General features: G+C 42.7%; 1 protein-coding gene across 4 annotated transcripts in view; it reads left to right on the top strand.

The window, feature by feature from the left end:
* Positions 1-26,635, top strand: part of LOC121613550 (ankyrin-3-like) — a 128,072-nt gene that overhangs the window by 41,773 nt on the left and 59,664 nt on the right. For all 4 annotated transcript variants that reach the window (XM_041946995.1, XM_041946997.1, XM_041946996.1 and 1 more), the window contains exons 2-5: positions 22,797-22,898; positions 23,175-23,273; positions 25,499-25,597; positions 26,142-26,240. In XM_041946995.1, the coding sequence (XP_041802929.1) occupies positions 22,797-22,898; positions 23,175-23,273; positions 25,499-25,597; positions 26,142-26,240 (399 nt within the window). The remainder of the gene's footprint in view (positions 1-22,796; positions 22,899-23,174; positions 23,274-25,498; positions 25,598-26,141; positions 26,241-26,635) is intronic.

The raw sequence follows: 26,635 nt of genomic DNA on the forward strand, positions 1-26,635 counted from the left end.
TTTGGACTGTGTTATCAGTGAACAGTCACAGCATATTGTGGGAGGGAAGTGTGTTTTATCATCCCCACGAAGACTGCCCATACTGAGAAAATTCTGAATAATAATAAAACAACTCAGCTTTACTGTAAACTTATTGTGTGGCGCATTTAGAAAGGTCAGGGAGGATTCCTGTTGTGGTTTGACAGAATCGCACTGTCAGATTCGACACTCTGAAATTCAAGGATGAGGCTGGGGATAGAGCAAAGTGGTGATTTATATCGTGCCTAGGTGTATTTGTGCTCCTCCCCAGATGTCCTCAATTTTAAACCCATAGCCTGCTGAGATTTTTATTCTTTTAAATGTTTTTTTTTACTCTGTCTCTCTCTTTTCTACTCTTATCCACATCCTGGTTCATCCTGACAGCAACCAGAGAAGGAAAATAAATCCTTTGTCTGGAGTTGTTAGCAGAGAATTGCAACTCTGTTCTGCCCTCTGATCCAAACCATCATAGTTTTAATTACTGTCATCATGTTGTCATTAATGATTACTTGTAAGTTTTCATTAGGCCGGTAAATTAAGGTAAACAGTCATTTTCGTATTTTTATGTGACCTGTTTCTGTCTACTGTTGATACTATAATTAGAAAGGTTATTATATAGCACAACAAAATAATATTAAGGGCACTAATCACTGTGGGTTCACATCAAAAGTATCATCTTTCTTTGTACTGAAGTTTTTTTTGCATACAGGCCTAAAAAACATTTTATTACAGTAATGGATTGATGCTAAGAGGGGCATTGTCTGTACATGTTGTGTTACGAGTTTACCCCCAGGGCAGAACAGGTATTCAGGATTGATGCTGTGCTCTGGCTCGAGGTGCCCTCCGAGCCCACTGCTCCTGCCAGAAATCCATCACTAGCACTGTATAGTGAGGGCAAAAACACAGGAGGAGAGGAGAGGAGAGGAGAGGAGAGGAGAGGAGAGGAGAGGAGAGGAGAGGAGAGGAGAGGAGTAGGTGAAACCAAAAGCAAGTTTAAGCTCTGGACAAGATGTGTAAAAATGGGGAAGCAGGAAGAAGAAAACTACAGTATAATAAGGGAAATAGAGCTGAAACAAGTGATGGATTAATAGTCAATCAGCAGAAAATGTAACTATTGTGATAATAGATTAGTTTAAGTAATTTTTCAAGCAAAAATACCAATTTTCAGTTGGTCAGTTGTGAGGATTTGCTGCTAAATAACATTATAAACTGAACGTCTTTGGATTTTGAACAGTTGGTTGGATGTTACACTGGTCTTTATAGGAAACTGTGATTTGTATTCTGCACTGCCTATTAAGTAGAAGCTATTAATAAAGCTGAAATGACTAGTCAGTTAATTGTTTAGATGATTACAAGGCAATTAATCGGCTACAATTTTGATAATTGCAAAAATTCCAAAAGATCCACTGGTTCTAGCCACACAAATTTGCTGATTATTTTAATTCTATGTGATAGCTGGCTGAATGTATTTGTTTCTATTGGTCAGACAAAGCAATCAATCTAAATGAGTTCCTTTTGGCTTTGGGACATTTTTGACAGACATTTCATAGACCAAACCACTGATCAATTAATAAACAAAATAACTGGTAAACTTATCGATAATGAAAAACAGTGTTTGGAAATCTGTCCTGTGTCCTGTATTTCCTGTCACTGGAATAAAGAGGGATGTGTCACCACTGAAACGCTGCTAATGTTAAACATAAAGCAGGGATGGTGACTGTTATCATTCTGATGATGATGATGGTGAAACTTAATCTTTGCTGTTTCAGCTTTCACCTCACGCAGTCATTTCATTACTAACACATGAGCCTGCTCTCCCAGACGTAACTGAGTCATGGTTATTTCTCTCATCCTCATGTGATTAATCACTGAACGGGGAGCTCGCATAATATCTTCAGCATCATCCTATCGTCTTCCTCTTCCCCTCTGTTTGGTACACAAACACCCATCATGTTGAAAATAGAAAAGACCTACAGCAGCTTCTGGTCAGCTCTCTGCTGTGCATCGCCATGCTGACAATCTCACACTGGATATTTTGGAGTTTTTCTTTCTGGCTGTTTTGAGAACAGTTTTAAATGAAGAGACACCCCACCTTCTACTGTATCTGTGATCCGTCTCATCTGCCTTTCGCCACAAATCTCTAGCAGTATTATGATCCCACCCAGCTGTTTCCTACCTGAAGGGAAATGAGTAATAATATGAATAGCTGCAAGAACACTGCTGACAGTCTGTTTGTTTCATTTTGTCATTATTTAGAACAAAAATGGACTGGACTCTAGACTACAGCAGATATAAAATCTGTTATTTTGGTGGTGAAGTTGTGATGTGAAACACAACTTGAGCTGAAGCGTTAATTAACTCACTGATTAGTCCTTTGGCTGAAAATTAATCACCAATGATTGTGAAGAGTGATTAATTGTAGAAGTCAGTTATTAAGCAGAAATGCCAAACATTGGCTGGTTCCAGCCTCTCAAAGCTTCTCGGGTCTCACTGATGCACACCGATACTGGTCTTATTATGCAGATCAGGTATCAGCCAGATGTGACTGGTCCACATATGATATAGTCCCCATTTACACCTGTGATGAAAATGCAATCTGTATCCAGACACGTTAACCGGATAAGGAAAAACGCTGACTTTAGGTATTTGTATTTGGAGAGAAAAAGTTGGAGGTGTGTCCCTTGTTGCTTGGAAGAATCAAAGAATCTGAAGATTCATTTATCAGTAATGAAAGTTGTCATTAGTTTTGACGCTGCAGGTTGATGTACCACAGTATTTTAAAGTCGACACTTCATCGTCCTCTCTGTCTGCATGAAGCTCTGTCTGATCGCACACTTTGCTCTCTGTCAGCACGAGGCCTTGATCTGATGCGCCGGGACGCAGCAATATGAGTCAGGTTGTTGCTAGTGTTGCTGCTGACTAGGTTGCTGTCACTGTGTGTGTGAGTGTTTGTGCACGTGTATTTGTGTGTATTCGTGTGTGTGTGTGTTGCTGACTGGTATACTGTCAGCTGTGTGTCAGCCATCTTGACACCCACAGCGCGCTTTTAACTTTTCTGGGACCTTCCCCCCCGACAGCCAAATGGCCGCTCCAGCCGTTCGAGAAAAAACATGGACACACAAGTTGCTGAAGTGACCAATTAGACGAAGCGTTGGAACTAAGCAGAAATGACACAGAGCAGACAGCAACAGAAAAGGCTGTGCTTGTTCTTCCTCCCACAGGGTCACCATGACTTTTGTATCATTTAAGTCTTCACCTTTTAGAATTTATGGATATTCATCATTAAAGTTATCAGTTTATGACGGATTTAAAGCCCTTGATCAGTTTGTTTGGTGACAGTCAACTGAATAAAATGTGGAGTCTCCTATATCATATTATGATGTGTTAGCATAATTGAGATATTTTCAATGTCACCATGATGCCAGTAATGTTATGAGTCAGGCACAGGACATTTTACAAGTGGTGTAGTGAGGGATTATGGTGCAAATGGCTGATTGAATGGGTGGAGGGGATAGATATGTGTGTAAATATCCAGAGTGTGTGTGTGTTTCCTCCATGTATGTATATTTCTACTGTAGCTACACCTTTGTGAGTGTGTTTGTGTGTGTGTGTGTGTAGATTACATGTTAATGTTACAAAGAGGAGACACTTCAAGGTGAGCTCAGTGAAGGGGGCGGAGGCTAAACAAACGTGACTTCATTTGAGTTGTTGACACCGTCATAGCCTCATTGTGTCCTAAAGCACGCACATACCTTAACATGGTCAAGCTGACCTGAATATCTCTGTCATTGCTATTATATGTCTTTCCTTACTGTACTGAGGGACCATACATGCATGTCAAAGGCATTTTCACCACAAAGTAACCAACATGTGAGAAATGTGTTGCAAACGTCTCACGAACTGAAAGTATTTCAATCACTTATGTAAACAGAAAATCCTCAGAATGTTTCTCAGATTCATTAAACATTTACATTCTCTTGACAACTCAGTTGAGAAGTTGAGTTGAGAACAAAAGACAACAAACATTGTTACAAAGAGGAGAGATAAGACAAGACTGCTAAAAAAAACCAACGTAAAATGAAGTAAAGAAGATCAGAGTCTGTCTCAGTGAAGAGAGCAGAACAATGTTTCTGCGTGTGTGTGTCTGTTTATGTGTGTGTGCTGCTCTGTTGGCTGCTATAGCCAAGCTAACTGACTGTACCATCAGTCAAGGTTGTGTCTTATTATAGGTCATTAGTCTCCCTGCTCAGCTGCGACCTTGACGCTACCTGCTGGGGCATGTATATGTACCACAGTAGGCAAAATGAGTGTGTGTGTGTGTGTGTGTGTGTGCGTGCGTGTGTGCACCTAGGCTGCTTTGCACACTTAATGTATTGCACTGCACAAAATACGTGTTCAAGACTGCTTACTGTATGTATACGTGTTGTTTTTTGAGGTGTGTGTGAGAGCACACGTGGCTGCAGCCTTGATGAGCAGTCAGCTCCGGCTGTGTGTGATGGATGGATGGACACGGGGGGTCATAGAGGGTCAACCAACACACCCTCATACAGGGGGGGGGGGGGGAGGCTCATGAGGATGTCAGTCACAGATTTTTAGTGCTAGAGGACTAATGCTGGTCTAAAGTAAAAGTGCTGCCACCCACGATAAAAACTGTCTGCCATGCAGGACAGTCCCAACTGCCAGCAGTCGTTCACTGGTTGTTGCCTTTTACCTTCTCTGACAGTTACGCGGTAATGTGCAAACCGCAGTATATCATCACGTCCTCACCCAGATGGTTGACTTTTGGATACGTGTATCTAATGCAATAAAGGAATAGTTCAATACTGAGTCTTTACTAATTGCCTGCGCCCAGCCAAGAAATACTCTGGCACGTAAGCCCTAGTAAAAACCGTGTGTCATTTTTACACTCACACTGTTACAGATTGAACAAACAAGATAAAATGTACTAATTAATGAGCTTTAGAGGTGCTGGTAAGTGGATTTTTCCACCTCGGGACAGAGTCTGGCTATCCTGTGCCCCTCTGTTTTCAGAGCTAAGCTAAGCTAACCAGCTGCTAGCAGTAGCTTGACATTTACGGACAGACAGAACAGCGGTATCAATCTCGTCATGCAACTCTCAGCATGAAAACACACAAGCATTGTATATATCCCATAATGTTGCAGCATTCATTTATAGACCACACTGAATCACAACACATTTTAGTGCACTGAGAGACCAACGTTTGACCAGTGCACTAGTTTGTCATTATATTGAACCAAAGCTAGATTTTGGATGGTTATTGTGCAGCCGGTATAATGATCTTTAGATCATTTGAACTTCAGTGAAGACTTGTTGTTGGTCATTAACTGCTCTTTGTGATGACTTTTCCTGCAAGTTTCATTAAAATAGTGGCATTTTTATTTATAATTATTGCACTGTGCTGTGAGCTGTTCAGCATCAGAGTAACTGATCCATAGCTTCCACTTTAAACAGTCCTACTAACCATCAGCTGCACCTTTAGTTCTGCTGAACAGCTTGTATGCACTAAATAAACTGCTGTATTTACACCTACGTGCAGCATGCAGGGTAAGGTAGGGGAACCAGCAAATGTTGACTTGCATGATGCTCAAGCTGTTTTGCAAAGTACCCGTCCTTGTGTTGTGTGATCTGCGTGAGCTGCCGTGCATCCTGAGCCCAGCAGTGTAAAACCACGTCTATGTTGCTGTATTACTGTTTACCAGTGGATCAGATTCATGTTGCAGTGTCCCGCAGTAAGAAAACAGCTGATCGAAATTAACCCAGAGAGGAGAAGAGCGAGGGAGACACTCTGGATCGTCCTGTACCCCTCCCTCTATCGATTTCCGTGTCCCATGTCCTGTGCTAAACACAGCACAATTGTTAGAGAGACGCTGCTCGTAAGCATAGCCTGCTTTAGAAAGAGAGATAAGCAACAGAGGGGCTTTTTATTTTTCTGTTTTCCTTTTTTTTTTCCTTTTAGAAAGTCACATGATATGACTCTCATTCCAGCTCATGTGTAGGAACCAGGATTGTTGCACTGACATCTGCTGGTGTTATTAATCTAAACGACTCACTCCAAGCAGACAGAATGAATGGCCATTCCACAGCTCTGTCCCCTTAAATATATTGAAATCCTTCTTCAGGCCACGCTTGACCCAGTTGACCCCTTGAACTCTCGCGACCTCAGGGATTGATGTTGTGGTTTGGTCGTGGCATCCTTATTGCCATAAGGGGCCTAACATGGCAGAGCTTTTGCTGCTTTCCAACAAAATTAAATTCCATTTCACGCCTTAAAAATCTGAGCTACATCTCAAAATGCAGCAAAAATTCTTAGCAACAAAACGCAGATGAATTTCTTTACTCTCAACACCCACAGTGCCTGTCTTGTTGCCATGTTTGGGGAGTGCTGCTATTATGGATTTGGGCCTCCCCATTCAACAGCCTATTACTTTGTCTTGCCTGAGGGGCAGCTGGCTGTTTCAGCATCTAATAACCTTCCGTTTGCCAAGCAGAAACGCCAGGACCTGAAGACCATTACTCCAGCAAAGGAGGCTATAATGTGTAGTAACCTCGGATTTAAGAAGCATAAATGACAGATCAGCAGTTGTATTGGTGAGCATGTTGGACGTCGGATAAATGTAAATCCCCTTTCACTCTCAGACTTCCTCACAATATTTCACTCTTTTCTCCTCTTTCATCTCCCTCTCCTCCTCCCGCAGACATCCTCCATGTCTGGATGGAGCATTTGGTTCGCTTGGCCTCATGTCAGAGGGTGATCATGGAGGATTAGAGTATTGTCCCCTAATTTTAACATGTTTACTGAGCCATGCGTGTGCGTGTGTATGTTCAGTTCGGGTCCTTGTTTGCAGGTTTGCCTGCATGCGTGTGTGTGTGTGTGTGTGTGCGTGCGTGCTGCGTCGGTACGGAGGGGGGTTCAGGGGGGACAGATGGCTCATGGTCTGCTCTCGTCTGGTGCTCTCTGCCTGCCAAAGATCAGGCGAAAACAGTTAGAGCGCTCTGCACTTCACTCAGCCCTGCTCGACAGGCCAAAATAACAGATCTCTCTCTGTTTTATGGAGAGCTTTATGAGCTATCAAAATGCTACGCCGGGAGCCACAGAAATGACATTTACAGCAGATTTTGTTCTGTTTCACTCAGAGGCTGTATTTGAAAATGAATGTCTGGTTTTGTGCTTTTGGCTCTTTGCTGTGGGAAATCTTCAGCTGGAAGATTACAACATAGTTTTTGACTGGCACAAAGGTGTGTGTTTACAGTATATGACGTCTTGACTCAATTTAAAGGCATCTTGAGCAAATGTGGATCTCATTTTCCATTCTGATGTTAAAAAAGCTGATTGTCGGAAGTTTTAGAAAACTAAAGATGTTAAAGGTGAATGCAAACAAGACTAGAGAATGATCTTTTTCTCTCCTTGTCACTGGTGATAGTATAACTTTTTACATACAAATGAATTGGTGGTCACTCCTCACACAGAGGAGGTGTTCTGCTGGAGCACTAAGCTAAATGTATTTCTCCTCCACAGTGGTTCTGCGAGAAGCGATAATGTGGACAAGAAGCTTTTAGACGTGGCTTTTTCCTCTCCATAAAGTCTGGAGGAGAGCCTCTCAGTCTGCTGTAGGAGTCTCAGCACACACACACACACACACACACACACGCACACACACACACACACACACACACTGTACACAGTCACGAACACTCACACACCTACAGTGTATCTTCAGCAGATCCATACACATACAAGCACAAAAATGTAATCTACTTTTCTACCATTTACTGACCAAAGTTATCTAGTTGTGCTTATTAGCCTATTGGTTCTTGAAGAGTCTGGTGAAGACAGAGAGAAAGAGGCACTGAGGTAGGTTCAAAAAAGTCACTGACACAAATTGCTAACAGAGAGGACATTAGAAAGGGAAATGGACAGACAGACTGGCAAAACACCACAAGAGACACCTTCAGACTTGATTGTGGAACCCTAAAATATTTAACCATGTCCTGTAGAATTTAGGAGCCAGGTGGACATTTGGTCTCTCAGCACTTTCTCATATTGCAGCCCAGCTGTGGTGGTAGGCCAGTGGAACAGACAGAACATGTAGAAGGCTGGAATAAGCTCAGTAACTTGTAGATGCGTGTTGTTGGGATTCTAAGCCATCAGGTCCTTTAGAAAAGTACAAGTAGAGGCAGTGGAAAGATGGATGGGAGGAAGAAGAGACAGGGAAATTGGTAAAGATTTGATGGCGAGAGAGGTAGAGGAAGGAGGTGGAAGCGAAAAGGACCGAAAAGAGTGAGGATGGAGAGGAAGGAAGGGGATCATCAAAGCTTTTTTTCACATCTGTCCCTCCATCACTCCCACTTCTTTTCCACCAGAAATTATTCTGAACAAGTTGAGAGGAGGAATGGAGTGACGATCAGTAATGGATGTCTGCAGTTGATGAAGTGGCTTAATCATGAACCTTTGCATACTGTTTTGAAAGAGACTCCGAGAGCCATTTCTCTTGTCTCCTCCATTACTAAAACGGCACATAGTTACAGGAATGTAGCGGAAGAAATGAAGTACTTTCTTGTATCAAGCTGCATGTCCTTGTTCTTCCTCCTCCTCTGGATCATTGGCAGATCTAACATCCTGGTAACAGATACTCTACATCTTAAACTGGCACAGCCCCCCTTACAAACTGATGGATAAGTCCATCTTGTGATTAGATTAATTATGCCATGTCAGTTCAGGCTGCTCAAGTTTTATGACACCACAGGAAACAGAGGAGAGAAAGAAATGACAGGAAAGAATTGATCCATGTTCCTGTCCTCGTGCCTGTGCTATATCTGTGTGTGCAAAGAGAGGTAGTGTGTCCATATCTGTCATTTGCCATTGTATCTGCATTACAGCATCAATCCATGTATGCTGCGCAACCAGAGGAGCATGTGGCTGTAATCTGCTCACACAATGCTTTTTCTTTTTGTCTTTGATCGAACATATACGTATGTATTCCATTTCTTGGTCTATTTTGAGTGTTAGCTCCATAAAAGTGTGAAGAGGGGGAAGAAGGAGGCTTTGCTGAGGTTTGTGATTAAAACTTAGTGATATTAACTTTTTTGTTCTGCAAGCCTTTGTCTTAGTTCTGATGTCTTCTCAATAGACTGACCTCTTTCTTTGTCACATTTTTCCCACACACTCATTGGAATTCATAAATTTATGTGTCACATGGACCTCTTTCTCTCTTCCATATAACCACATACACACTTGCAGTACAACTCATCCCAGCTGCAGCTCCCACAGCTCGCGTATGCTACCCACTGTTCACACAAGATTGACTCTTATTATTGGGAATAGTCATTTCAGTCCATCTACTGCTTAGTCATTTGAATTTTTATGCGTCATTACTGTATCACAAAGATTGGAAAGTCACTCATAAGAAAAGAGAACTGCCTTTTTGACACAAAAGGTGTTTTAAGATGGTTTATGGACTTCTCTTTAGTCATTACTGTGAGATGGCTTCACCTCTGAGCCATGGGAATTCAAATGGATACTGAAATGATACAAAGGCATTTGGAACCTGGAGGTCTGCTTGGTAAAATACATATTTATGGGTAATAACTACTAGACGTTGTGCTTCAGCTCATGTGACTCTTTGTCTGTGTTGTGTACTGATTTGATTGATTGTTGATAACTATGATCCAAAGGACTATATGCAATGTAAAACAGGTCGCTTGTAGTGAAGAACCCACCAAGAAATCTCCACCCACCTGTGCACTCTGAAGAGCTTCCTAGCATCTTTCAGCTCATTGTTTTGGTTTTACGGTCTGCACACAAGATATATCCCTCGCAAGTTGGTGAAGACCAAAACAGAGCTCAAAGGAGACATAGCAAGGTGGACAGAAATGTGACTCCACATAAATGAAAATGTTTTCTGCATCTGCTGGGTATGCAACTGCTGGGTATGGATTGCTTTTGCTAGTTCATCGTAGCAACTTAACATACGTATCAACGTACAACAAGAATATGTATAACTATCTCTTCTGTATTATATAATGGCTGATGTATCTTTTGCATTCATTCATTCAACCTTTATTTACACAGGGTCTTCCATTGAGAACAGTTTACTTTGTTTGTACACATGGCGATAAAAGCTCAGGCAAAAGCATTCAGAGAAACACTAAAATGTGGAAAACTACAAATAAAAGATCAAGATAAAGAAGGTAAAAGGAGAAGGTCATTAAACTAGCATTAAAAGACACAATAAAATATGGGATGGAAGCCAAGTTACCCCAGAAGTTGAACACTTTATTCAGATGTAGCCACTGCAAGTACAGGTATAGTTGATTTAATAAATTTAATGCAATTTTAAAGATCAGCTAAAGAATCAAGGTGATCTAGCCACAAGTCATGTTGCAGTTTATTGACTTTGAGTGTAACAAAACATTTAAAAGCCTTTTTACAAGCTCTGTTTTGAGGTTTTTATCCTAGAAGAGCTTCATAAATACCAAAGCCATCACATAATATAAACCTCAGAGTGCCACGATGCAAGAAAACACCAGTCAGGGACAAATGTCACTGAGAGACCGGTGATATTTTACACGGTTGTCATGCAGGAGACTGTCCACCAGAGTCCAGTGTTTGACTGTTGAAAGAGTCTGCTGCAGGTCAAACTGAGGCTAAAGGAGGAAGAGCAGTGGGGAGAGGAGGAGGAGTTTGATGTCTCTGACTTTGTGCCAGATTTATCTAAACTCTGGCATGTTGTTTAGTTTTCTTTGGTCTCTTGTCAGTGTTTGGCCATTAACGCCCTGTCCCTCTGTTTTCTAACTCAGTCTGTCCTGTTGTCCTCCTCATGTGTCCTCCTCTTTCGTTCTGTTTCTGTCTCTCACTCTCATCTCTCGTATGTAGAGCCTTTCCATTACTTTACTCTCACTCTCTTCCGCCTCTTCACTTTCTGACTTTTTCTCCTCTCAGCCATATATTCCCCTCCACGTTCCTTTTACCTCTCCCCCTCCTCCTGTGTCTATTTCATTGGCTCACCTTTGCTCTTCTGGAGTCTGTATTAGGGTGACTTTCTAGCGGGACAGCTATTGATCCAGAACGGTGCACTAGTGTGTAGATTTCACCTGCACAGCTGACGAGTCAGTTGGATGAAATCCAATGCGACATTTAAGTTCTCCCCACATCAGTGTCAGCATTATTGCCCCTGGTCCTGGACAGTAGAGAGACCAGAGCACTTCATGTGTGCGGCAATAGTAGATCTGTGTGATTACATATGGCGATAAGACTTAAACAGCCTCAACACAAATGAAAGAATAGCATTGTAAGATTTTAAAATGAATTCAATAGATATTTATCTTAGACATTGTAGGACTTTTTAAATAAACTGGCTTGATAATGAATGTGATGAACACATACATTAGCCAAATTGGGCGGTGGTGGTGCATGATGATGTCTGAGGTTGTCTTTTTCACTCGTTGCTCTAGTTCAGCGGGTTCACCTATTTTCCTTTTCATGTTCCCTCCCTCCTCTCCTCCTCTTTCTCTCCTTTCTACCCTTTTCAAGTTCCCTCCCTCACTTCCTCCCCCCTCCACCATAGCGGTTTCATGTCCTAGGTGACAGAGGTGGGCTGTGCCCTTGAGCGAGCTCCGTGCTGCAGGAGCAGTAAATATCCGTCTGGTTGTGTGTTGTATGTTCTCTACAAATATTAAGGATACTCCCCAGCACGAGGATGGTGTGATGTTTTCCCTCTGAGATGGCTGAGCTCGTCCAGTATGTTTGTGAAACCAGGAAAGGAAAGCTAGCAGGAAGACAAGTGGATTATCCTTGAGCCATTTATACTTTACATAAATACATTTAGTCTTTTAAAATGGAAGCATATCTATTTTGCTAGGCTTGGATATCACAAGCATATAGTAGCATACAGAACTGGAGAAAAGAACTACTTTCCCCAGTAATTACTGTATTTATCATTGGTACTCTGCATGTTTGCGCACATTTAGTTAACTAGAAAATGAACTACTATATTATTACTATATGGTGTGATGTTCGTGCACAAAAATGTGGTAGAAGATTTTCTGCATATCGACCGCCTCTCTGTCCTCGATTGTTTTCTTCTTGCTAATGATAAAATTTCAGTGCTCAAATACTCAATTGTGCAAATAAATACATAAATACAACGTAAAATAACTCAAAAATGGCACCACAAGAAAAATATCCATTCAGCATCTAACCGCAATATTATTTTCCCCGATAATACTGAGCCATACTGCGTTCAAGATTGTTGACAGGCACGAACATAGGAATGACTTGACTGAGGTGCTCTGTGCGTGTGTGTGTATGTGTGTGTGTGTGTGTGTGTGTGTAATCACAACTGTGTCAAAAGTGATAATTTTCCATAAGTAGGCTTGACTCTCTTTCTCTTCAGTTGTAACCTCCTCCAGTAGCCATGGTAACGCTGCTGTGTCAGAGGAGGGCTGCTCACTGCAGTGTTAGCGTGAACCGATCTGTGATCCGCCAATCACATGTTCAACTCGCCTCTTCTGGTCCAGAGCATCTGTCACTCCCTCTGTCAGCTCTCATATAGGGCTGTGATGGTATGGATTTTTCTCTTACTGCACTGAAAAAGCAATGTATCCGGTTTGGCAGCTTACTTCATACTAAAATATGACCACATGTACTGAAGGAATCATAAATAAAGGCCTGCCTCTAATAGAGTGCTGCAGAAGTGAGTCCTAAAACACAGAAATTAGTACAAACACATGTCATTCCTGCAGCACTCTATACAAGCCTACTTTAAAAAAAAATGACCCGTTGCACTCTGCAGTTGAAGTAAATATCACTGTTTGAGGAAATAAAAGACACTTGTTTTTTGTTTTTTGGCCCAGAAGGATACCGTTGTGCCGAGCCTGTGTGGGCTCCAGTGCGATAGTTTCCCTTTTGGAAGCTTTGTAATCCAGCCTTGAACTGTCATGTGTTTTTGCAGACTTGGTCAAATGAATTGATAATAATGAGTCCAACACTGAATGCCTTCTGTGATTTTTTATCCATGTTTCCAAGCTGAAAACAGTTATTTTTTTTGTGATTGAGTCTGTAGACCAATCGGAAGCTGTGTACCTGACTGGACACTTGTTCTGATCTCAAATGCATTGTGCAATGGAATAACATGAGATGTACCCCATTCTTCTATCAATAGATCAAAAAAATTGTGGGGTTGACGGTAATGAGCTGAACCCCATGGTCGGCATCACATGAACGCTGTATTGCAGTCATGCGGTTATCATCACAGTCCTGCTCTCACGTACACCACTCTCTGTCTCTCTCACCTTTTCTATTTCTCTGACGCTCACTCTCTTGCTCTCCATAACTCTCTTTATCTCTTGTCTGAAAGTTGATAGCACTGGAAAATACCCATAATGCTGTGGTGCCATTCCTCTGGAATAGTGACAGAATGTGAAAGCAGTGGCTGAGAGATGGGTGGCTGCATGTGTCTGTTCTGTCCGTGTGAATGTGTACGTTTGTGTGTATGATCTTGCAGGCAGCAATGGCAGAACAGCAGCATTCCTGCTATAAATAAACCTTATGGCTTTGATACTGATGGACTGTGTTTATCATTTATTATGAAAATACCGCAGGCAGAAGCAAAGAGTGACCACATAGCAGCGTGCCCCTGGGATTTTCCATATCCTGGAGGTTACTGACCACACAGTTGTTTACACATCTGTTGAGAGCGGCTTTTCCATAAACAATAAATCTGTCTATTTAGCAGAGTATCAAAAGGAATTATGCTTTTATTAACAGTTTTGTACAGCAGGAAAGGTGTAGAAGTCACGTTTGCCATTTTGTGTGCCTGACTTTCATGCCAGAGACCAGAAGTTCACAGACCAACTTAGCTTAGCTTAGCTTAAAGACTGGAAACAGGCAGGCTCTGTCCAAAGGTAACAAAATCCACTTACCAGAAAGCTAAAGCTCACTAACTGAAATGTTATATGTTGTTTCTTTTCAGGAGGTTGGCCAGGTGCAATTATCGCTGGAGTGTCCATCGTTTGCCTGGCAACCTCACAGATGGTACACTCCAGGAAGTGGAGTGGCCAAGACAAAAACCCACATTATTTTTTAACGGAAATCAGTGTTCTATAGTATAAATCTTCTCACCTATCTCTTGGCAATAATGGGACTAAAATAAGGAAAAAATAAGCAGAACTTTGTGCAGTGGAATATGTTTTTTGTTTCTTTGCTACACAATTAATTATGACCACTGGACTAATAGTAGCGCTAGTAATAGAGGTTGATCTATTATGGAAAAATAGCTTTGCTTCCCTAAGGGTAAAAAGGTTTAAGTATACTACCGAGTTGTGTGTGGTCCACCAAGATAAGATGATCAGATCACTTACCACCCACAGGTGTAATAACCCAACATCAGACATCTAACATGGATGCGGTAGTTATGCTGCATGTTACGCTTCACCTCAACTGCCTACTGCCTTCTGCTCACACAGATAGCGATCAGATCCAGGCTTTTTCCAGGAGAGCAGTGATTATTCTTGGCTGCTATCCTGTGCTGGGGTTCAGCTGTGAGCAGGATTTGTGAGGAGGAATCAGTGGGGGCGAGCTTCTCATCCCCAGCTCCCACTCAGCTGACTGCAGAGGGGCGTGTCTGTTGAGGGGTGAGAGGTAGGAGGACAGAGGGTGTCCCTAATACCAAGGAAAAGCCCCTAATCCTCTGTTAATGTGTCCCCATTGATTGCTGGGGGGGGGGGGGGGGGGGCACTGGTCCACTCACCCAAAAATAGGGTCTGGTGTTATTGTTCTTCTTCTTCTTTCCTGTTTTTGGACTCGTAAACCGCCCCCTCCCCTTAAGAAGACACACAGGACCACTACTGCTTGCTGCCGTGTATTGAGACCCCCATGTTTGATTTATGCAACCAGGTAGAGCACCCCCAGCCTGGACACTCACAACACACACACACACATACACACACACCCACGCTGGTCTTTGTTAGGGGAAAAAAGCTGATAAGCAGGATGACAATAAAAAGCATGCTGGCAGGGGAGAGTGAGCCAGAGAGAACGAGTGGGAGGGAAAGAGGGAGAGTGGGTGGGAAAACAAGAGACAGGAGGGGGGGACGGGTTGACAGTTGAGTCATTTTAGCTAAAGTATTTGTTTCAGCTGCTATTTTCAGTTTGGCCCCTCTCCCTGCTTGCTTCCCCAACCTTGGATATCAAGATCACACTGACACGCCCCCCCCCCCACTCCCACCCCCTTCAGAGTAAATGAAAATGAGGAAGAAAAGGAAGGAGGCAGAGAGGGAGGGAGAAGCCTCAGCTATTATGGTAAGTCAGAGTGCTCTTCCTGCGCCCTCCCCGCTCGAAGGTGCTTTCTGGGGCAGGGGCAAGCTTCTGTGAGGCGGGAGGGATTTACCCTTGTTGACACATTTAAAAAAAAAAGAGGAGATAGAGAGGGGACAGGGAGGGCGAGAGGCAGCGGAGGGGATTTGGCCCGCGTCCTTTCTGCAGCGTGAAAGACAGCAAGATGCTCAGCGCTTTGTTTACTCACTCGAGAGTTAGATAGACCCCCTCTCATCTTCTTTCCTCCCACCATCCTTCCATCTGATGCGCAGGGTATCGACCAGACGGCGGAAGGAGCTGCTGCCTCCAGTGCTTGCATTTGTTGGTGTGCTTTGATTCTTTTTCTTTTTTTTTTTTTTTGTACTCTGTTACCTGAGCCAATGGCACCTTGCTCTTTCCTCTGAGTGGGATGGATGCCCGTGAGGTTAAGATAAGGACAGAGCTAGCTGACTGACTGACTGACTGACTGAATAGATGACTGGTTGGCTGTTTGGCTGCTTGGCTGGCTGGCCACTCTGAGCTCAGGTTTCACTCCTCTTCCCTAAGAGGGGAGAAAGAAAGAAAGAAAGAGGGGAAGTGAGTGAACATGGCTGTGGAAGAGGGTGCTGTCTTCCTTACCCAAGTGAGTAGTGCTAACGTTTGGATTTATACTGACATTTTATTTGTTTCGGTTTCATTTACTCTTAAATTTTGATTGGTGCTGTGATTTGGTATCATCCTGAAAAGAAATGTAAGAGAGGTTACTGACTGTCAGAGGTTGATGTAAATTCAGTGGTGCACCTTGTCCTGTACCAATCACTTTGACTGCATGGGTGTTTGGGTGTGTATGAACATGGAAAGCTGATCTGCTGCAATCAGATTTAATGTGCATATTTATCTGCAGGGTAGTGACATGCAGGAGTCTTTAAGCACACATCAGGCAGTTTGGCATATAGAAAGTTAATTGCACCTGTATGTCCTTGCTGTCTATATACAGAAGTGCTGTGTGTAAATAATTTAGCAAGTTGGATGCTTTTTGTTTAAAAGAAATTCTAACCGACCATCAGTTTGGTCCTGCTTCATATTTAGCACACAAGCATGACAGTGGTATCAATCTTGTCATTTAAGTCTTGACAAGACAGCAATCGTGGATTTCCCAAAATGTTGAATTATTCCTTTAAAAAATGGAAACAGGGCATGTGTTGTGGTGTGCCGGGCTTGATCATGGTGCTTTAAAGAATTCACCCACCAGTTTCTTGATGCAGCTATTACATATAATATATATTGATGATTATAATAATAATGGATCAAATGAAAATGTTCCCATACAGGGAATTGTCACCTGAATCTGCAGCTTTCTGTAGCTTTTTCGTGAATTTCAGTTCATTGTCCAGCTCTCCATCCTGCAGCTGTTTCTCTCGCTGCTCCCATATTGTCATTTTAGGCCACAGGAGGCAGCTGTTTTTGTTTTTGTTTGTTTGTTTTTTTTGTAGCAAAAAAGCTCTAAAAACCACACAGTACCCAGTCGCACGCTGATGAGCATAATGAAGCATTTAGCAGCTTAAGTGTCAGATATTTCCTGAGTGGGTAGAGACCAAAAAAAACCAAAAGATGAATGACTGTTGGACTTATATTCATCAGCTGTAAGGAAACACAACAGCAAATGAATGATAATGTTCCTTTACAGCTGCAGGATGTGTAAAAAAGCAACTGTTTGCTAACAGGTTCGCCACACCAACGTTGTGGTGACTGTTTGTTTCTACTGCCCCCAAGTGGCCCAATAAAGAAAACGAGGCAGGAAATGTCGAACTGACTCATGCAAGAGACAAAGCTATTGTAGAATTACAGAAGGTGCTTTACTTTTGTCTCAGTAAAGTTTTCCTTCAATGGAGGAAGCTGTGAGAAGTTATTTACTGTAATTTTTTGAGGCATAAAACATTTAATGAATCCAGGAAGCGATTTACTGCCTTACTCATTCATTCAGTCAGTCATTCATTTACTGACTCTTTCTGTCTCTCACAATCGTTTCTCGAAGTGGCCATTAGGAGGCATGACCCATTGAACTACTTGTCTCCTCTTTGCAGAGCTTCCTGAAATGTGTGGTGCTTTCCATCAGCAACGCTACTACAATAGAGGGATGTTTTAGAGTGATGTCGATGCTGAAGACATCGGCGTACGATATTTGCAGCCATGAGAACGGTGGAGCAGATGTTGATGCACTGTACATAGGACATCTTGTGCGTTTGAAATGTGAGGAGGCTCTTAAATGCAAAGACTCCTGTTATAGATTCATCGTCTTGCCAATAACATGATTTGCATCCATACCTCATGAGGCTTTAATAATGATTTTCTGGTATGAGCCTGTTGACAGTGGAATGGGGCATTAATTCATCAATGGCATTGCTATATTTATCCTTGAGAGAAAGAGTGAAATCAGGATACTATGACAGACCAAGCAGGGTGGGGGATTTGAGAGGTTTGACAGTTTCGAGAGAAATGGACGTGGTGGTTGGTGGTGTTGTGGCCTGCCACTGGATGCCCCTGGCTTTGTGCTGGTGGAGCTCTGTCTGTTTTGTGCTGTCAGTACAGAAGGGGATAAAGTGAAACAATACAGCTGCTGCTGGTCTGGCTCTCCTCCTCTAAGCTCACTCAGTTCATCCAGAGCCCACAGCAATGACCTCAACACATGTGTCTACATTACACATGTGTGCGTATTTTTGCCTGCATGTCTTTTACATGAACACTGTCCCTTTACGACATTTATGCGCTGATATATGCCACCTTATACATGGATGCTGTGCGAAATGCTGCATGAGTTTGTTGTTTGGTTACATGCCCGGCGCAGAGTGCCAAACTGACATCATCGCAGTCTGGCCGCCGGGGGTTATCAGTCTTTATGCATCTAAATATCCTCTATCCATCTAGACTATCTCAGCGTTGATGTCATGAGGAGAAGTGCCAAGTTCAGATTCAGCAGAAATGAAAACAAATGCTCTGCAGCTCGAAACCTTATGAATCTCCACACTGACTGCCCATCCTCTATTTGAGATCATGACAGATACACTTTGTATTACATTGTATTTTGCAGTAAGTTTACAGGAAATCAATATACTTTATCAATTCGCGTTTTTTTGCATGCACTGTTTTTCATCAAACTTTGACTTCGTGTTTCTACTGCCAATTAAACAAAAAATGAAAGACAGAGCAAATTGATTCATACTTTCTCCTTTTTTTGTCTAAAATGTCACAAATTATCTGATAATACGAAACAGAGATGCGATAATCTGATCAAGCCTACATTTTACAGCCCTTTAACTGGCAGAACTGTCTTCACTCTTATGTAGTGTTTCAGGTTTTATTTCTCTCCCTTTTAAACAGCATCTGCAGACACCAGGCAGTGACCAGGGGGCATTTTTAATTGGAACTGAGATGGTTTATTGTCATTTTTACAGCGACTTACCCAGAAATTAGCTATATTTTTGACTTAGTGAGACTGTAATTGGGAATAATATCATTCTCAGCTTTTCCGGTTATCACTTGTGTGTCAGATTTCTCTCTCTCTCTCTCTCCCTCTCTCGCTCTCATCCTCTCCCTTCAATCTAACATTAGATTATTGCTTTCCTTCAGGCTTAACCTAGTCTTTAATGGCCCCATTTTCTTTGAACCTCTGATCTGTGGAGGCTTAATGATATTTCTCTTACTAATCTCTTGCCCCGTCCTGTGTAATGCTTCATTCACAAAGACTTCAAGATCCCTCATGCTGGACATAGATGGGATGTGCATGGAGGGTCGGACATGTTGGTCACTGGGTTTCACTGCGAGCATTAAGGGATAAACTGGCGAGAGCAATGAATAGTGACTTATGGATGAAGACTGCTAAATCTGTTGGCACTTAAGCATGGGCAGATGCAGAAGGAGAAGCAACGAGCGCTGCGTGATATTTAAAAGATTACTGCAAAATGGTAACCGTTAAAAAAACATGCAAACTTTCAAAAAGCTCTTAAACCTCCATATTTTTAGAGATGTACTGCATCTATTTCTAGAGTGAGATCATGTATTTGTGTTAATATTTCATTGTTGTCATATGTGCTACCACATCTGCCAGTTCTATTAAACATTAGCATTGAATCGTTAAAAGAAGACCACAGTATCACATATCATATGTGAGTTACGTAATATTTGACGGTGTAAATCACTCAGTGCTTGTCGTGCGCGCTGCCTGTCCACAGCAGTGCGAGCCACGTATTTCAGTGTCAGAGGTTTTAGAGCGATCAGGCATTTGGTGACACTCAACAAAGCCTGAGAGTCCTGGGTCACACAGGCATTCTACACACATGTCGGTTATGTAAGAAACTGGACAACTGTTGGTTCATGCACCAGAATGCAGACTTACACGCAGACGCACAAACACACACGCTGCAGATATTTTATTTATCTATTCATTTTATTTCTGTGTGGTTTATTTGACAAACTGAAAACAGCTATCTGATGCAAGTATCATAGTGTTTATTGGGGATGCTAATTTGCAACACCTGGGAAATTAAGAGGTGAGTTAAAAAGAAAGTAAACTGAGTACAGGAAGATGCAATAAAACTCACATTTAAAAAACATTGCATTTAAAGGCTAGACATGAGTGCAGAATTGTTGCAGAATTAACCGAGATTTGGTTTCTCACTGTGTGGAGAGAGTTTGACTTGAATCACTGATGATGATGCTGGGACGGACGCTGATATTCTCTTGATCGTCTTGAGGTCGGAGTTTGGAATAAAGTGGCTTTCAGTCAGTTAAAGTGCTGCAGAAAGTCGAGTGAGTTTCTTCATAGTGCGCATTTAAAAATAGCAGAGGTTGGCTCATGTGCTCTACCAGAGAGGTTAAAGACGCAATAAGATGAACACAAAAAAATATACTAAAGAAATGAATTAAGATGAATAATAAAGGTAAATATGAAAATATAAAATGCAGATATAAAAGAAAGAAATCCAGCAACACTGTTAGAGTCTTGTGATTAAAAGTGAAATATGTGAAAATCCATAAATGATAAATAATAAATAATCATATGATTGGACTTTTAGAAAGTTTTTTTTTTTAGTCTGACTTTGCAACTTCTTTTGAAAAACTGCTTTTATGGTCAATATCAAACACCAGAAAAAGTCAATGTAAGGAGAAGAAGAAGAAAAAGATGGAAAGTACAGAACAAACATTAAAGGAAGAGTATGAAGTTTTCTTGCCCAGCTAAGTTTCCCTTCTTCCTCACATGTTTTCCCATCACAAAGACGCTGTTTTCATTCGACTTGTAAATGACAGCCACTATGAATCATGCTGATATCGGTGGAGGTGTAGCTTTAACGTGCAGTTATCGTAGGGGAAGTGCAAGGGGGTTGACTTGGGTGTCGGAGCTGAGGTGTGACACTGTGATGACAGAGAGCTGCCGGCTGGGTTCAGACTGGATGGGAGCCAAAGTGTTGAACAGGTCGTCATGAAGGACGCTGATTCTTGGTGTCCATGACTCACAAGTAGAAGACCTCCGTCTGGGAGTGTCGAGTGTGGTCTTTGTTAGTTCTTGTGTTTTTGAATTGTACCTTTTTTTATTAGTTTTTGGAGTTCTGAAGCTGAGACAGTTAATTTGCATATCCACACTGTCTCTGAAGCATTTTGTAGTTAGGCAACAGGAGATCCAGGCCACTGCATTGGCTGTTTATGAGTTTTTACAGTCAGTGGCCTATTTCACTGTACAGTGCAGCTGTGCCAATATTAATGATTTTTTTTCTTCCAGCGGCTGCTTTCACATGATTGCCTGCAGTCTTAATGAATAATCTTAAGCTTTATGATTTTTACAGTTTCTTAATGTTACTTCTTGCATGCATCTCTTAAAGATGGTGGTTGTATAATTGTTTTTGAACCATGGCTCATGTTTGTGCTGGTTCAGTGACACAGTCTTTTGTATCGTGACTTTTCTCAAGGCCACAGGAGCAGAACTATCATCAGTGGGTCAGTGCTATCAAGCGGTTCTCTGGGGGTTGGGGCTGTGGAAAAAGGAAGAAGACGTTTCTAGATGTTGTGTGCTGTGATCTTTAGCTTAACGGTCTCTTGCAAGCAGGAAATTACTCTGTTTCCAGTAACACTGCTATAACTGCCATTATTGTGTTTATGTCCACACGAGAACACAAACACAAATATTTTCCTCTTACAGTTTTGCGCTGGCTATCAGTGGAACAATCTGGTGCTGGATGTCTTGTTCGCTAACATTTTGGCTTTGGGTCAGATCCCTCTATGTTCGTCAGAGTTATTTCTGGAAAAGCGCGGCGGAGGGGGGAGGCGGAGAGTACAATGTTGGATAACGGCTCGTACCGTTTGGCCCTGCTGAGTTTATCCTAAGTGTCTCTGGACACAAGGCTAAATTTAGCAGGTCTGGGCTTTTGATAATTCAGGGGAATTTGGGTTTTGAGCCTCTGTTGTGAAGCAGCGTATCTCGGCTTCTCTCGCTCCTGCTCTCAGCAGCTCCACTGCTGAGTTTTACAAAATGCTCTTTGCGAGGCTGCTGCGAAGAAGGGACGCAAAATGTGCAGAGTTTGCTGTGTGTCATTTAACGTCAAAGCCGGTGTCCTGGGAGCTAACAGGAACGCGGAAAAGAAACACGACCTCTCTCTCTTCTGTCTTCTTCTTGCTCTTTGTCTGCTCTCATCCTTCTTTCCATGTCTCCCCCTCCCTTTCTCTTCCTCACACACACACACACACACACACACGCACACACGTGCACATCACGTTTATTATGGGGGCAAAAACATGCTTGCCTCATCATTTTATTTTGGTGTGCAAAGCCCTATTTCTGTAGTGAAATAAAGGACAGCCAAGCAGAATAGAGAATGCTCTGCCTCTCGTAGCACAGCGACATATAGGCTCACAACTGCTTTACTGGTGGGTTCAGAAGAGACCTCTGTGGAAGGGAGGTCTCTGTGGCAGCTGGAAGGACCACCCGGTTGCTGAACTTCCTACCTTTGGGAATCAGAGACATTTGGATTTAACAAAGCTGGAATAGCAGTCCGATGTGGGATCTGATGGGTGACGGAGGGTGACGATGATTGTCGGGATGTTGCGTCTCTGTCGGCTTTCTCGTGGATTTACTTTTTGTGATGTTTGCGTTTTAGCATTTTCATGATTTGAGACACCAGTGGACTTCACTATATTGATTTTAATGGAACAATGGACCTTCTCTGTGTGTGGATATTGGCTTTGTTTTTTCCCATTTTAAGATGTTTTTGGATGTCTAAGAAATTATGACCGAGTTCTACCTGGTACAGTAACATTTTGCCATTTGTATGTGCTTTTGTTCTCCCGTGTGCCTAATTCGATGCAGGTAAGCCTGTGGCGAGAGTCTGACATGACATACTCACCTCTTCTCTCTCTCTCTCTCCCTCTCTCTCTCTTGTCTGTCTGTTTTCTCTCTTTCGCTCTTCTCTTCTCTAGTCTGACAGTAATGCCAGTTACCTGCGAGCTGCCCGGGCAGGGAACCTTGAAAAGGTCCTTGACTACCTCAAGTCTGGGGTTGAGATTAACATCTGCAATCAGGTATGTTTTCTGAGACTGAAACTAAAATGTTCTGTTTGGGTTAAAGTAGAATGTCAAGTTATTTTTCTCCATACACATAAACATGCTTACACCGCACTGCTGCAAATTTCAAATTGAGCGCTCAAGGGCTCATGTCTGACTGAACAAGCCGGATCATCCTCCATATGGAATGTTTTACGATCTTAACCCTTCCATTAAGCTCAGTTAAACATTTATCTCATCGTATATCCTAGTGCACGAGGCACAGCAACTCCACTAAATGTGTTTCTTTCTCAGAATGGTCTGAACGCGCTCCATCTAGCCTCCAAGGAGGGGCACGTGGAGGTTGTTGCTGAGCTGCTGAAGCTCGAAGCTGCTGTGGATGCAGCCACGAAGGTAAGGCCCACCCCATCACCTACCAGAGCTCAGCTGATGTTATGGAGGACTATATTTGGATCCAGAACAAAACGTGGCTGCACTGTAGGATTAAACAGCATGCAGTACAGTACGACTACTGCAAGTGTGCAGCCTTCGTTAGCGTTTAATATTGGATCAATATTTAATGATCCCTGTGGGGATAGCTGCTGGAAAATGTGAGAAAATTAGGCAGGAAGAAATGAAATGTATGTCAGAATGAAGCAAAAGGAGTGTACTGTAATAACAGTAGAATGTATTAATTGAAAATATATGTCCTAAAGAACAAGGGAGGTTTTATTTTATGCGCTGTAAAATATGATATCATTGTTTATGAAACATCAAGGGAGGGTCTCTTCCTTTGAAGCATCTTTACTCTGATGCTTAAAGGAGATCCTCTGAAAACATTATCCAGATTCAAGCCCAGAAGGCTTTCACTCCCATTTAGTCGTCTCGTTCAGCCTCTCTGCCACAGGCCACGTGCCAAGCACTGACATAAACACAGGACACAATGAAATATTCAAGATCAAGGAGAAAATCTCCCCAATTAAAACCTCTCTCTTTTGTGACCCCGAGGATGCTGGGGGATTAGTTTGAGGTCTTGGGAATCCACTGCCTGCGCCCCGATGCCTCTGAATTTGTTTTTTTATGCAGCCGATGGCGACAATCAGGGAGGCAGTGCTACCGAGGACACCTACATTTAGTAACACAGAGTGTTTAATTTAGGCTGTGTGGGTGTTAAAAGTTAATTGTGTAGCCGCCCCTAATGTTGTGCTGCTCTTGTTGTGGGAGAATTAAACCTTGTCCTCGGTTCATTAGCCCCTTAGCAGGTCTGCAACCAATGCAACCATTGTGAGGCTTACAGTGTTGAGACTGTCAGATTGCTTTATATTTGTGAAGCTTTCAATTCTCAATTTGAAACAGGCAGAGAGGGGTTCATTCACACACGTGGTGCAATCCCTATCTGCTAGAAACAGTGGTGGAAAATAAAAGACGTGTACTCAGGTGCTGTACTTCAGTACAATTTCTAGGTACACACATGTACTTAACTTGAGTATTTCTGTTTTCTGCTACTTTTTACTTCTACCACACTACATTTCAGTGGCAGATATTGCACTTTTAGCTCCACAACATTGATTTGATAACTTCAGTTCCTTTGCAGATTCTGATTAATAACACTAATTATATGTATATGTGTAACACTGTATTTGTGGGGGGAAAAAAGTGCGTAAAGTGATTTGTGGCTCAAAATCCATGTTGCAAAATTTGATAAATTGCCTCATGTTGCCATGTGACATTGCCATGCCACTTGAGTCAGCATTGGTTGAGACTGACGGTTGTAAGTTTTAAAATGAAAAATATCTGGGGGTGTGAAGTTAGAAAGAAGTGTGGTTGTTAGACCTCTGTAGTCTGCTGCTCTGCTCTGCTTGAGGCTACATTAGCCGCAACTAGCATAACATACGCAAATCTCTCACTGAACTGCCAGCTGTTGGGTTGCCTTGTGAGTAATGTAGGCAGCACGTTTTGAGTGCTCTTTTAATCAACTGCTGTGAAAATAGCCATAAAAATGTTTTACCATGGTTTAGTTGCTACAAGCAGATATTTCTGTCTTGCAAGAACAGATATTGTTGGGGAAACATGTTTTTGTTGTCAGTCAGTACTCCTGTACTCCTGAGAAGTGTCTTCAGCTCCATTATATACCAAACAGTTTTATCTGTCCCTTTATTAATCTGCCTCATGCCTCAGAAGGCATGGCTATCTGATTTCCATGCTACAGTATACAGTACATGTGACAGGTGATCACTATTGTGCAACAGCACTTGTCGTCCAGGGCCCAGTATCACGCGGCCAGCAGACCGGCTGGGGGTCAGCTCTGCCTTCACAAGGACCTGCGCAGGCTCATAAAAAGTCTCCTGTAGTTTTATTTACGGGCCAGGCTCAGTGCAAGATCATTTACGTGTGCGACGTGAGGCATCGGAAGTGACACATTGTTGGCAGCGCAGGCAGGGGGATGCCAGAGCTGGAACACCAGCGGCACAAAAGTGGCGTGAGGGGACCGCCGGGGCGCATGGATACTGACATGGATATATACAGACTATAGCAACAAACAGTCACACACACACACACACACACACACACAAGCAGTGCAGCGGGACAGGTGCGACAGAGCTTAACACACATTCCTCTGGTTGTTCCATGTAATCTAGAAAGGAAACACCGCTCTGCACATAGCCTCGCTGGCTGGCCAAACGGAAGTCGTCAAAGAGTTGGTCACTAATGGAGCCAATGTCAACGCACAATCTCAGGTGGGATATGCTTAACATGCACACACACGCACACACACAGACATGTACACAATGTCCTGGTGGTCTACAGTACATTTAGGATGTGAAACAACTTATACGTGATCACGCTGCTGTGCAGTTTGGATGATACTGTATCATGAAGTCACTGACATTGAGGGAATCACTCAGTGGAAAGATCCTTGCTGACAGAATCTGGCATCGTGCCAACTAGGCCTCTGCTTCTCCCATGATACTGCTGTCCTTGCATTTTACATTTAACTCTGTCAGATCAAGGTGAGAGGAAAGATTTCTTCCTCTCTGGTCTTATCAAACCCCGAAGCAGCCAATACAGATGCAACAGCAACTCAAAGCTCTTTACCTGAACAATTTGTTTTGTCAATGAGATCTTTTTGTCTGGCTGTCCATGACTCCCACTGATATCATTTGATAGTGTAAACGTCGTCATTTAAGGCACACTGGCACATTTTACATTACATTCAGCAAAGTTCAGTCTTAGCCTGCTGTAACATGTTTGTAAGTGTGTTTTTGTGCATGCTGTGTGCAGAATGGCTTCACTCCTCTGTACATGGCTGCCCAGGAGAATCACCTTGAGGTGGTGCGGTTCCTTCTGGAGAACAGCGCCAGCCAGAGTATGGCGACAGAGGTACTGTACGTGTGTGTGTGTGTTCATTATTGTGCGTGTGTGTGTGGGTGTGCTCATATGTGTATGTGTGCCAGTCCTGTGTCCACTCCTCATACCGTTACAGTATGTCTCCATGCATTTTCAGTCATGTATGGTTTTAACATCTGTTGTACTAACCACCTTCGTCTCTTGTTTCTCTGTCCTTTCTTTTCTTTCCCGTCTCTGTCTTTTATCTCGTCCTTTCTGTCTCACATTCTCACTCTGTCTACCCCTTTTGTCTTTCCACCATCCTCCTCCGCCTGCCCCGTTCTCCTTTTCCCCTCCTCCCTCGGTCCCCATCTCTTCATGAGGGACTAGGCAGAGCTTCATTGATTGGTAGTGTATGGTGGTGGAGGCAGAGTGACCTTGAGTGGGTC

Source organism: Chelmon rostratus, chromosome 11 (assembly GCF_017976325.1).
Source record: "Chelmon rostratus isolate fCheRos1 chromosome 11, fCheRos1.pri, whole genome shotgun sequence".
In the NCBI taxonomy this organism is placed as follows: Eukaryota; Metazoa; Chordata; class Actinopteri; order Chaetodontiformes; family Chaetodontidae; genus Chelmon; species Chelmon rostratus.